Genomic DNA, 12,479 nt, shown 5'->3' with positions numbered 1-12,479 from the left:
GTACTCAACTGATACAAACTGCCGTAAATTCTTTACAAATTGGCAATTACAAAACTTACCAAGCTTTTCTGCACCAGAAGGAATTTGTGATCATGACCAACAGACATGTATAGTTCTAGAAATGCTAAATAACTGAGTTCAGGTACTCAAATGTTTTGGAACATTTAAGTAATACGAAGGCAAAAGGCTCAGCACCTGCCTCCAGCAGCCACTGTTCAGAAGCCATCTAACATTTTTCTAGGCAAGACCCAGACTCAGCAAATTGCTCAACTTCCCAAAGTAAACGAGTAGCAGAGATTGTCTTATCTTTTAACCCCAAACTAAGTAATTTCACATTTTCTGTCACATCATTTATACTGATAGTTCCACACTACCATGATATATGATTTTTAAGCATTTGTGTCAACAAGTGACAGAAGCTGCATAGTGGAAAAATGCCACATTCTCTGAAAAATCTTTGGTTTGCAGTTTGTCAGTTACAGATGGAATATCTGCATTTCAGCAATACTTTATTTTCACTGAGGAGGTATTTTAGATGAAAAAACTTTGCTGAAATGGGTTGATGCATGAATGTTTTGTTCAAGAAAACAAAAAAAAAACTAAGGCTCCGTCATTTCTTCAGTCTCACTGAAGAAAGGTTTAAATTCAGTTCTATTCTTCTTTTCGCAGCAAACACTGAATTAGCTTCGTGACAATGTTGCTCTGTTCTATGCAGTGAAACTTCAGACTGAAAGAGGTTGGGCTTAGATGAGATATGAGGAAGTTCTTCGCTGTGAGGGTGATGAGGCACTGGAACAAGTAGCTCCAAGAAGCTGTGGACGCCTGGAAGTGTTCTAAGCCAAGCTGTATGGAGCTGTGAGCAGCCTGGTTTAGTGGAAGGTGTTCCAAATCATGGCAGCAGGGTTGGAACTACATGAGCTTTAGGGTGCCTTCCAACCCAAACCGAACTATGATCCCTGCACTGAATGGGTACACTCACTCTGGCTCCAACCATCATGCAAAATGACCTGAGAACTCAAATGAATAAAACATGGTCACATTTTCCCAGTAAGCAAACAGAAAATATTCTAATGCTTAGAGTGATAATAGAAGACTAAGTAAAAACTAACCCAGAGGAGGCGTATCTGAGTGGGAGAGAAATGACAAAGACAGGTAGAATAGCAACTAGCAGAATGGCAGTTTGAAAAGTAACACTGTAAACATGGAGTCTTTCATCTGTTGTCCCAATAAAAGTGTGTGATGGCCAAACAGATGACAAACATCTGCTAATGTCAGGAATAACACTCTGGGCAGACATTGTTCAAAACATACTGAATCCTGCAATGATCTTTAAAATATTGTGGGTCATAATTCTACTTAACTACAAGTTGAGTCTGTTTTGTCTGCTAAAGTAACTGGTAAGAAATCTCCTTGTGTTTATCCAGACCCATGAGCTCTCTCATTTTATTTACTCCCCTTGTCCTGTCCAGGAGTAAGAATGGCCAGGGGGATGGGTACCTGGCAGGGGGCAAAGATACCTTCCACACACACTTGCAAAACAATGAAAAAAGGCACACATTGGTTTAAAATTTTTAATGTACAAATTTACACTCACCCTGTTGTAACTTTCAAACTAGAGAGGAAACTGCAGCACTCTGCATGATTTTTTCTATCCATAATTTACTCTACAAGTGTCTACAGAGTCAAAGAAAATCCTGAGAAATTTCCTCTTCTCAGGAAATAAGTATTTCATTTCTATATCCAATAATCATTCAGCTTTCTAACAGTCTGTGAGCTATGCACCAGCATTCTCTCTGAAAACTAGCAGGTTTTTATCTCTTGGGATTCCAACCAGTAGCCTTTGTTGCTCCTCACGTGCCCACACAGCATATTCAGAATTCTCTGCCAGCGACACCCAAAGACACACTTCCGTGAAAGAAGAAGCAGCTGAAGACGCCCATCTTCAGTTTTGCAATCTACCCAGCCGCCAATTATTTTCTTCCAAATGGATCCGACCACACTTTTAACCCTACAAATCAAATATCAGAATACCAGCAGTTGATAATTTAGACTTGGAGAAAAAACAGGTCTGCTACTCCAGCTCTGTGTATTAAGCAATGAAAGACGCCAACAATTTCTGCACTGAATTTGCAACTCTGCTAAAACTTGCAAAAATATACAGAAAGACAACCTCATCTTGATCTTAAACTACAGATAGTGGAAAAATCTATCACATTCATAGGTAAGGTGTTCTAATATTTTTGGATCAATCATTTAGAATTGCACCTAGCGCTTAAATTGGTCTAGGCTTCCTTTTCAACTAATGGATCTTGTAACTTATCAGCAGCTAAATTCAGACAAAAAGGAGAACTTACACTAAGAAGAACTGGTCATTAAGTATCTGCATCTTGGATAAATGAGCCAGTCCAGTCCTCTTGAATGTTTAGTAAAAAAGACAGGTTTACAAGACCTCTATTTCACAATACCCATCCTACTTTTCTTCAGCATTTCACCCACTTCCCTGGAAAGCAAGTCCTGCACTAATGATCTAACCAATGTGTGTAGTAAGGTCATGGCTTTAATCTTATTTGATTTTCACCTGCTGCTGATGTTAGGCTTTTTCAAAAAACAAAAATACATTACCCTTTAACATATTTAGATATTACATGTTTCATCAAGACAGGCACTCTCACATCTTTAATCAAGAAATGCCAGCCTTGAGTAATGAACAGCCACTCCATTTACCATTATGAAGAAATGAACTACCAAGGATAGCCTGCTATACTTGAATTTTACTTCCCTCATATGCTTTTCTAATCCTTCCACTGTCAACAGCAAGGATCCAAAAGTTATTAGCACTGCATTCCAAATTTTCCTTCATGTGTAGTGGATTTCTGCATGGCCCATCCATCCATGAGACCAGAAGGCACTGCCAAAGTGCTGATCAACTGTGTTTCAGCAGAGTTCAGTAGTCCACAAAACTAGGGTGCAACATTGTTCTTTGTAGCTACAGCTCAGCCTATTCACGGCTCTTGTTTGCTCTGAGCTGGTTCAGAAGTGGAAACTGGCCTCGATTTAAGAAGGTGTGAAGACAACAGAAACTCCGCAATCTGTTTGGCCAGTTAAGTAATTTTAAGATGAGTTTCATTAAAACTAATTTTTCAGTGAGGAATTAGCCTGAAAAAATAATTTAATGGCAAGTTTATTAAGTATGTTTTTACTGAATGTATTCTTCACTGTATTATTTAAATCCATATAAATATTCAGGTCTGAGTTCAACAAGGTCTTCAAAACAATCAATGCAAACACATAAATCAAGTGTACCTGCAGGCTGAATATCCTCTTGAACAACACCAGCTCGGTTTATTAACTGTTCTTTCTCTGGAAAACAGAACAGAAAGAACACAGTACTAAAAAATAGAAAATACCACATATCTTGATTGCACCCAATAAAATAATCCTGAAAATTTTATTAATTCTCAATGCTACACAGTAGAATTCTGTTGAGTACCTACAGAATGCAAATGTAGTATTCCTACTTCACTGAGAAATTAACAGCTAGTCTGAAGGACTGCAAACAAAAAGATAATCATCTTAAAACAATGCCTATTGTTTAATAAAGATGTCAAAACACCTGCCATGGTCCCAGCACCTAAGGAATGACTAGTACTTTTAAAAGCTGTCATTCATATGCTCGACATAAAACTAGTGAAAAGATTTCTTTTCTTTTGGGTGATTCCCATTTTCAGGCCCTGAAAGATCTTGCAAAAAGATATCATGATAGCACCGACAAAATTACTGCTTGTAAACTTTATGAAATTCAGCATCTGAGGGCTATTTTGCCAAACATTGGGCCTGTCTCAGGCTTTTCTCTTTTCTTTGAAAGATTCAACCACTACCACAAAGAGAAATGGAGAAAACTATACTATTTTCCCTTACTAAATGCCCCTCCTTTTCTTCCACTTCCAGTTACGCACCTCACCACCACAGTGGTACTCTGAAGCAGGAAGTCAAAGCTCAGGTGGATTAACCTTTTGCCCACACCACTGAACTTTTGAGGCCTTTAAAAACCCGCAGGGTGAGCATTTGCACAGAAAGCTCAGAACTAAGCTCACCCTGAAACTGAAGTTTTTCATTATCCTATCCCACTGGGAATACACTGGCACTACATTAGGCTGTCGAGTTATCAGGCTGTCTAGGTACAAGCCTAATACTACCGGAGACTAGCAGTAATATCACAATAATTGATTCTCCTTGCAAGGGGACAGGCACCAGAGGCACATCCAGGTTCTCCAGTTCATCCTTTTTAGCAGACAAAATCTCAGGGACCTGTCTAATTTCAAAGGAAAAGACACAAAATCTAGAAAGGGAGAACATAATAGATTAGGGCAAGGAATGAGTCTTCCTGTAGGACATGAAGGAGAAGGATATTCAGTCTTGAGTGGAAACCTAGATTAGAAGAGCAGCAGGACAAAACCAGGAACCAATCTGAGAGCTCTGGGGACACACTTGGGTTGAGTAGCAGGGGATATTAGTAGGTCAGGCAAAGAAACCAGTGCAAAAACATAAGAGATGATAAATACATAGAGAGGGCACAGAACAGTCAATAGGTAGACTGCTGTGGGGCCTGCAAACAACTTCAAAGACACATAAGCCAAAAAAAAAGGACAACAAGGAAGATTCAGTCTTGGTGACAGGAGAGCCACCTCACAGGATGGGGAAGGAACAGAGTCTCACAATTCAGAAAATCAGGAAATCTGTGAAAATGTCACAAAGAACAGCCATCAAGCCACTGTTCTGGTTAACCCATGTGGAAAAGGTCTGTGCTAAAGCTCTCAAAGTTTCATCACTGACACTAAACTGCGTGTTTCATATGAGGAAACAGTCTTTTTAAAAGCTAGATACAGACAAGACAATATTAGAAACAGCAGAGCCACAAACTGAGGTACTAAAAACCATTTCTGTATGAAATTAAGTCAAACTCCTTTGTGCACAATTTACAGTTCCTATCAACAATTAGATTACATCCAATTTTTCCAAGTAGCTTTCATCTTATTTGTTAAATTGCTAGGAACTTCTCTGAAGATGTTTGAAAATCGTGCAGTAAAGTCTTCTTCCTGAATGTTAATGTACTTCACTTGTAGAGAATTTGGCAGATACACAAGAAAAATGAGAGTAAAGAAAGAAAATACAGCATTTCATGTTTACATAATTCAATGTCACTCCATTCATTCATGAAATTAATTCATTCTTGCCTTTTGCATAATTACTGTTTGATGCTAATCAAAACACCCAACTTTAGGGACACAGCATCCCCAAACACAGAAATACTGAGTATTCACTGAGTATTCTATGGAAGTTGTAAGACATCTTACTAGACTGCACTCAGAAAATCCTTTGTACCCCAAAGGTTAAATACTTTGGTTCAAACACCACAACTGGGAAAGTCCACAATTCTGCCTTAAGTATTGTGGTAACAAATGCTTGTGCCTCTCATCCTGCAGTGATGAGCATCAAGAAAAGCTCAAAAAGAAAAGGTGATATCACATGGAGATTCAGCAGCAGGCAATAAGTAAAGTTTAGGTATCAAATCCCAAGTTTGTGCATTTGCTAACTGTGCATCAATCATTTTATGTCCTAAATAGAGATTAAAAATCCCCGAATTGATAGGAAACATCACACAATTCACAGGTACAAAGGAGGACATGCTCCGTTACTTCTGTCCTTTCCTTACTGCCAAGCCACATTTCTAATACAGTGTTTTTGGAAAGTATAGCATAAGCAAAAAAGATTTAGTAATAAAGTTTTCAAAGTGAACACAGACTACGAAACGTAATTGTGGGAAGTTTCACAAACATAGCATCCTTGAATAAAATCTTGCTTGTAAGTTAAATTTCACTTGAGCTTTAATGCAAAGCCAAAGCCCCTCCAATAAGATCAGTAAGTTTATCCTTTTTTCTTTTTTCTTCCTAGAAATCTTCAGTTGTCTCGGCAGATTAACCACATATATCATCATGTTATCAGCTTGCTTAGCTTCATAAAAAATTAAAGTGAGGGGGGCAAGGCTGGTTGCATCAGAACTTTCCCCTCATTTCCTTCGGCAGTATTTCACAGAAATTGAGGAGTAAAGGGTGCTCCCCGTACGGAGCACCCGCCTGGAGCCACTGAGGCTTCACACTCGGAGCTGCAGGTGCCTTCGAGGGCTTCCTGGACAGAGTCAGTTGTGGGCTTTTGCAGGTTTTCCTGGCAGGTGTTTCTGGCAGGAAAATGGGGTTTTTCTCAGGAGTCAATTTCAGAGACTCTGCAGACTGAGACCAGCTCTGGCAAATCATCACAACTGGTTGCCAAGTTTTAAGTTAGACGTTCAATTGCAGCTGGAAAGCAGAACTCAAACAGCTCACAGAATCATTGAATAGTCTGGGTTGGAAGGGACCTTTAAAGATCATCTGGTCCACCTCTCCTGCACTGAGCAGGGACATCTTCAGCTAGATCAAGTTGCTCAGAGCCCAGTCCAACCTGATCTTGAATGTTTCCAGGGATGGGACACCCACCACTCCTTTGGGCAATCTGTTTTAGTGGTTCACCACCACCGTCATAAAAAATGTACTCCTTCTATCTACTCTGAATTTCCTCTGCTCAGTTTAAAACCATTACCTCTAAACCTATTGCAACAGGCCCTACTAAAAAATCTGCCCCAGCTTTCTTACAAGCTCTCTTCAAGCATTCTACAAGGTTTTCCCGAAGCCTTTTCTTCCCCGGCTGAAGAACTCTCTCAGCCTTTCTGCACAGGAGAGGTGCTCCACCTCTCTGATCTCAATTTCTTCAACTGCATCTCAATCCTCCAAGAAGCAGCTGAAAGATGTTCTTAATCCCGCGCTGGCCAAGAGCTTAAAGTATTTATTCAAGCAAGCTGTATCATTTCGGTTTCCAGGTGTCTCCCAGACGAGTAGAAAGCCCCTCGGGAATCACTCACCGAGCAGCAGCCCCGGCACTCCCCCCAGCCCGGGCACAGCGCAACGGCCGGGCCCAGCCAGCTCCCCCCGCGCAGAGACTCACTGTACTCCTCCGGCAGCAGCAGCGGCCGGAAATAAATGGGGTAAAAGGCGGCTCCCACCATGGCCACGAAGGCGCTGAAGATGCCGAGCGTGCGGGACAGCCCGGCCATGGCCCCGGCGGACGCGGCGCGGGGTCTGCGCGGCGCCTTCCGGGACACGCGGGAGCGGCGCTGGCACCGCCCGGCCCGGCGGGAGCGCGCCCCCGCGCGGCCGGCGGGGCGCAGTGCGGGCACGGGGCCGGCGCCGCGCTGTCAGCCCGGCCCGGGCAGCCCGAAATGATGCGCCCCAGTCCCGCCGCCCCGCCCTAAAGCGCCTCGTCCGACAGCGGAGCTGTCCCGGCCCTGGACCGCGCCGGTAGTGCAGCGCCGAGGCGGGAGGGCGGGGGCCGCCGCGGAGCCGCCAAGGGAGCGGGCGGGCGCGGCCCTGCGCGGGGATCCCTCCCGGGCGTGCCGCTCCTGGGACGCCGCCCGGCGCCTGCTGCACGGAGCTGCGAGGAGCTTCCAAGAAGCTGCGCAGCACGGCCGAGGCTCGGCGTCTTTTGGCCCAGCCCCTCCGCACCTGCGGCGGCGGAGCGGGGCCCTGCCCTGCCCTGCCCTGCCGGTCCGGCGGCCCCTCCTCCAGGAAGCCGGATCTGCCGCATCCTTGTCGCCGGGCCGGCCGCGCCGTCCCTGCCGCGCTGGGCACAGCCGCAGCAGTAGCAGCAGCATGCGGCCCCCGGCCGAGCCCCGCCGCCCGCCTCCGCTGCTCCTCGTCCTCCTCACGGTGAGTGCCGCCGGCCCCGCACCTGCCCGGGCGTCGCGGCAGGGGCCGGCCCGTGCGGGGCCGTGGGTCGTACCCGCAGGCCGAGGGGAGCCGGAGTCCGGCGGTGCGCTGGGGGCTCGGGGCCGGGGCCGCCTCTCGGAGCCAGCCCCCGGCTGTCCGGCCTGGCGCCGCGCCCCCTTCCAGCCGCCAGGGTCACGCTGTGTTATTGAGCTGGGGGCCGCCGACTCGTCACATCCAAGTGTTAGGCTTTCTGCCCTGGGTGACGATAAACTTCTAGAGTGGAAGAGTGGGGAGGCCTTTGACATCTGCTTACAGATGCACGACTGAGCATGGTGCTGCACTGGCTTATGGAAACAACCGTGCTTTAGGGCCATTTATTAAACTACTTCTTCATCTTTTTTTGCTGTTAAATATAAGCTCTGATCAAAGTCTTTGTGTGCCTGTGCCATGTTGGTGCTCATGGAGAGCAGCAGATCGACACCCCTTTTTGTCATGTCTTCTTTTCACGAATCTTAAAATGTAGTGTGACACGTTGGTCATTGGCAGTGGAAGGACTGTGGTTATCTTAAGGTTTTGTGCAAACAGGTGCAGGTTTCGTAGGGTTATGGGGAATTTCTGCAGGGCTGAACTCGTGGAGGGTCCTGTTGAGATCTCCAGTAAATGAAAGAATACTTGCTCAATCATTTCTGGATTATTATCCTACTGAAAATGTTCAGTTTCCCCATGCTTTAGTGTTTACTTCTTACACTGATTTTTATCCCAAGATCCGATGGGATGACTTGGGCTGATTCGTTGAGATTCAGCAGGATTTGGGAAAAGAAAAAAAAAACCACATTTACAGCTTTAATGGCTAAGGTGTCTCACACAACAAAGCCTTTATGTCTGTCTTGTTGAACTTAGCCTAGCTCATGATAATATTTTGAATTAGCATAGCTGGCCTCTTTAGTGTGCTGGGAAACTTTTATATTTAAGTCTCATAGTCACACTCAGTGTATAATCTTTTCATCCTTGTTCTATGTCAGAGGTGATGCACATTTAACTCTGCCTTGTCTGATACAACAGGAAGGGAAGATGGTTCCTCACCAAGTAGAAACATTTAGGTGATACACACTGTGTATGCGCTGTGTAGTGGCAACAGAGGCTCAGCTGGGTTCTGGAAGTTTATGGTCTGCAGTTTCTGCCAGGCCTCCCTCACTGTGGGGTTGTTCAGGGTTCTTTGCTCCATGCTATTTACTGGATGAGCCTCCAGAAGGGTTTGTTAGGTGGGATGTAACAGCAGACTCAAATATATTTCATGCATTTTGGCAACACAGGCCTCAGGTAAAGAGGGTCCAAAGAATACAAAGTAAAATGGGGAGCCGTTTAGCAGATCAGGCACTACAGAAAAGGCACTAGATCAGCAGAGCTGAAGCTCAACTTAGGCATCAGCAATTGTGTTGCATTGTGCTTAAGTGCTGTAGGAAATTGTTCTACAAAGAACTGGCTTTGGGTTTCAGAGCTTACTGCTTTGGGATCCCCACCGCTAAATTTCTGCTGTTCACTGGAAATCAGATGAACATATTCATACACTGCTGCATCTTTGTTAATGAACAGAGACCCAAGCTGTCTTTGCTGAAGTCTAGTTGCTGTCTCTCTGTATTGGATAACCACTGAGAAAACTGAGAGCTGGCTATGTGTGTTTTGACAGTAAGTGCATCTGTGTGGTAAGCACACATTAGTACCCCTATGCTTTGTAGTATCTGCCTGGTAGACTTTTGGATCTTGTGATAACTACAAGGCATTGTGTTCATGGTATATTACCATCTTTCTCATGACGCAGCCCCTATATCACAAAGATTAAGCTACTTACAAGTATTCTTTATTGTAAGATCAAGAAATATGAATGATAACCATCAGGTACAAGAGGTTTAGGATAATTTGTTGCAGCTGCTATAGGCTTTTAATGCTTTTGGAAATATTTAAATCACAGAGGAATTGTGTTGGAAATGTAAAAGAACAGTGTCTTTTGTCAAGTCAAGCTCTGAAAGGTACTCAAATTAGTATTAAAATCAAGGCTCTCTCATCAACTTTTATCTCAGTATTTGTGTGTGTGTGTGTGTGTGTGTGTGTGTTATGGCAGACACCATACCATGTGTTCCAATGGCTACCAACCTCCTATTGCTATTCTTTTTTTAGCCCCTTCAGTTTGCATAGTTTTTACAATATCACAAAATCGCAGAATATTCTGAGTTGGAAGGGACCCACAAGGACCACTGAGTCCAACTCTTTAAGTGAACAGCCCATAAAGGGATCATACCCACGACCTTGTCATTATTAGGGCCATGCTCTAAACAATATGCATTTTGTGGAGTGGGAAATAAGGCAGAGAGGAAGGCTGTCCCTGATGACACTGCCTATTGTAGAAAGCCAAGATACTGAGTTGCATAGTGTTTTGTGGTTTTTAGCATTTTTTTTTTGTTCAGGGTGTATATCTTGGTGCTTACATGTGTTTAGCATCACTGCACATCTTGCTTGCAGTGTTTCGTGTCAGATACAAGAAGATAAAGAGCATTTGGTTACAGTTATGGCAAGTGGTTTAAGTGAAAAGTTCCCTAGGAACACTAAATAAATCTAATGATCTAGAGCTACCCATCTGCTTGCGATGATATCTAGCTTTTTCATTCAAAAGTTCCCTCATTCAGTTATGTCTTCCAGTGTCTGCCCTTAATGAAGTCAAGGTCTTGAAGCAAACAGCACCTCTATGCATAGCTGTGCTCCACTAACTACCCTTAAGCTCTTTAGCACCTCTAGGAAGGCACACAGGTGATCAAAAAATCCGAAAATCCTCATCTTAGTATAGGACTTTGTTCTGACTTTTTGTAATATTTACACCTTCACAGGTCTTACTGGCTTGATGTTTTTTCAGTGTAGCTTTCAAGGAGTGTCAACATATTCTTAAAAAATAAAAAGCACAATAGTTTATTGTTAGGGACTTTTACTGATCCCCGTTTTGGACCGTGGGCAAGGTCTAGTCCTCCAGGTGCACAGCACATAATTTCTGTGATTAGAAATGTACTCATGACTAGGCTGAACTTTTGGAATATTTTGAAAAACACATCGGAAAAGCCATTAATCCAAGATAGGTATCCAAGATAAATTTTATTTTAATTTGTTTAATCTTAGCAAAATTAAAAGTTGCCCAAGACAGATCTCATTTTGAGCAATCTTAATGACTATCTTTCCTGGTAATCCTAAGTGATAATTCTGGGTATTTTAGACAGACTGGGGACCTGGTGGAACTGCTGTGTTGGTGGCTTGCCCTCAGAGCTGAGTAATCCCCAGTATCCTTGGCAGTGCGTCAAGCTGGATGATGACTGCAGGGCAGAAAGAATAGAAGTTGTTTGAAGCCTTAGAGACAAGAACTTCAGCATGGAGGATAATCCTGTTGTATGTCCAGGCACTCACTCTCAAACTGTATATAATGTGCATAGCTGTGGAGAGCAAAAGCTGAGCAAATTCAGCCTGCTGCTCTTGCTGCTTAGATTTTCAAGTCCAGCTTCAGGACAGAAATATGTCAAAAATGAAACACTTCACAAGTATTCATTCATTCTCAGGAAACCTTTGTTTTTATTTTGTCCTTTGGGGACCTCCATGACAGGTAACAAAATTAGCTAACTTTTTGAGAAGATACAGAAACATCAGGCTGTGGCAATCCTAGCAAACAATGATACACAATGAACATATGCCAGTACATTTTCGTGTACACTCCTTAGGCCTGATCCTAGGAGCATGTTTAAATAGCATGACGTGTAAGTCACTATCTTAGACCGGATCCCACTTGCATAAGGGCTGAAGGATACACCCTGTAAATACAGTTTGTTTGTAGAAGCATGTGTAACTTTGAGAACTTGATGTAGGGAAGTTGTTACCTTAAAATCTTGATGGTGGCTCACCAGTAACCCATGTCTACTCGCTGGTGAAAGAAACCTCATATTTTGAAGTTAAAGTATGGTGTATAAACATGCTTGTGCAGTGTTCTGTTATTACTGTGATTATATGAGTAATCACATAAACTTAGATTCTCTGGTTAACATATTTGTGTTTTGGATTTTCTTCCAGAACTTTGCGCTGTCCTTTGGAAAGGAGACATTACAGACAACGGCAGTTACTCCACAGTTTGAGAAGAATATGGATTATGTAGACTTTATCTATTTAAACATTTTAGAAAAAAAAGTTCTTAACAATTCTGAGGTTTCAGTTCAGTATTTATGTTCTAAGCCTTGTATTGTCAGTTTGGAAGCAGTAGCTTCCTCCGAGTTCAGGACTGGTGTACCAGTATACAGAAGGAGATGGAAGGATGAGAAGAACCTTTATGTTAGCAGAACTCGACAAGTACGTTTGAAATTTCCGAGCACCATGGTTTACAGAGATGATTATATCATCAGAAACTCAGTAATAGTGCACAGTGTGATCCTGTACGCATGGATTAGTCACAAATCAGCTAGCAACCATGATGGTGAGCAGAATGAAGACTACCAGGCTGCGGTTGCCAAGAATTACACGTTTTTAGAGGCAGTACCACCTTTTGAACGGCCCTATAAAGACCACAAAGTTTGTCTTCAGTGGGGTGCTGACTATTTGTGGATGCTCCAGGCCAATAGGATACCTCAGTGCCCTCATGAAAGTGGTAGGTGCAATGTCACT

At 43.3% G+C, this 12,479-nt stretch overlaps 2 protein-coding genes across 3 annotated transcripts in view; one reads left to right on the top strand and one right to left on the bottom strand.

Moving 5' to 3' along the window:
• Positions 1-1,557: 1,557 nt before the first annotated feature.
• SMIM20 (small integral membrane protein 20) lies at positions 1,558-7,208 on the bottom strand. Its single transcript, XM_066185568.1, has 3 exons — positions 7,036-7,208; positions 3,304-3,360; positions 1,558-2,008 (listed from the first exon to the last, which is right to left on the bottom strand). Exons 1-3 carry the CDS (start codon positions 7,142-7,144, stop codon positions 1,971-1,973), a joined length of 204 nt encoding a protein of 67 aa, XP_066041665.1. The 5' UTR covers positions 7,145-7,208; the 3' UTR covers positions 1,558-1,970.
• Positions 7,209-7,627: 419 nt separating this feature from the next.
• SEL1L3 (SEL1L family member 3) overlaps positions 7,628-12,479 on the top strand; it is a 34,105-nt gene continuing 29,253 nt past the window's right edge. Inside the window, exons 1-2 of one of the 2 annotated variants that reach the window (XM_066185566.1) lie at positions 7,628-7,796; positions 11,895-12,462. In XM_066185566.1, the coding sequence (XP_066041663.1) occupies positions 7,740-7,796; positions 11,895-12,462 (625 nt within the window). In that variant the 5' untranslated portion in view covers positions 7,628-7,739. The remainder of the gene's footprint in view (positions 7,797-11,894; positions 12,463-12,479) is intronic. The other variant, XM_066185567.1, reaches the window with a different exon arrangement.

Source organism: Chamaea fasciata, unplaced genomic scaffold (assembly GCF_029207755.1).
Source record: "Chamaea fasciata isolate MVZ Bird 193981 ecotype frontalis unplaced genomic scaffold, bChaFas1.0.hap1 SCAF_6, whole genome shotgun sequence".
In the NCBI taxonomy this organism is placed as follows: Eukaryota; Metazoa; Chordata; class Aves; order Passeriformes; family Sylviidae; genus Chamaea; species Chamaea fasciata.
This window is presented reverse-complemented; position numbering and strand designations above follow the sequence as displayed.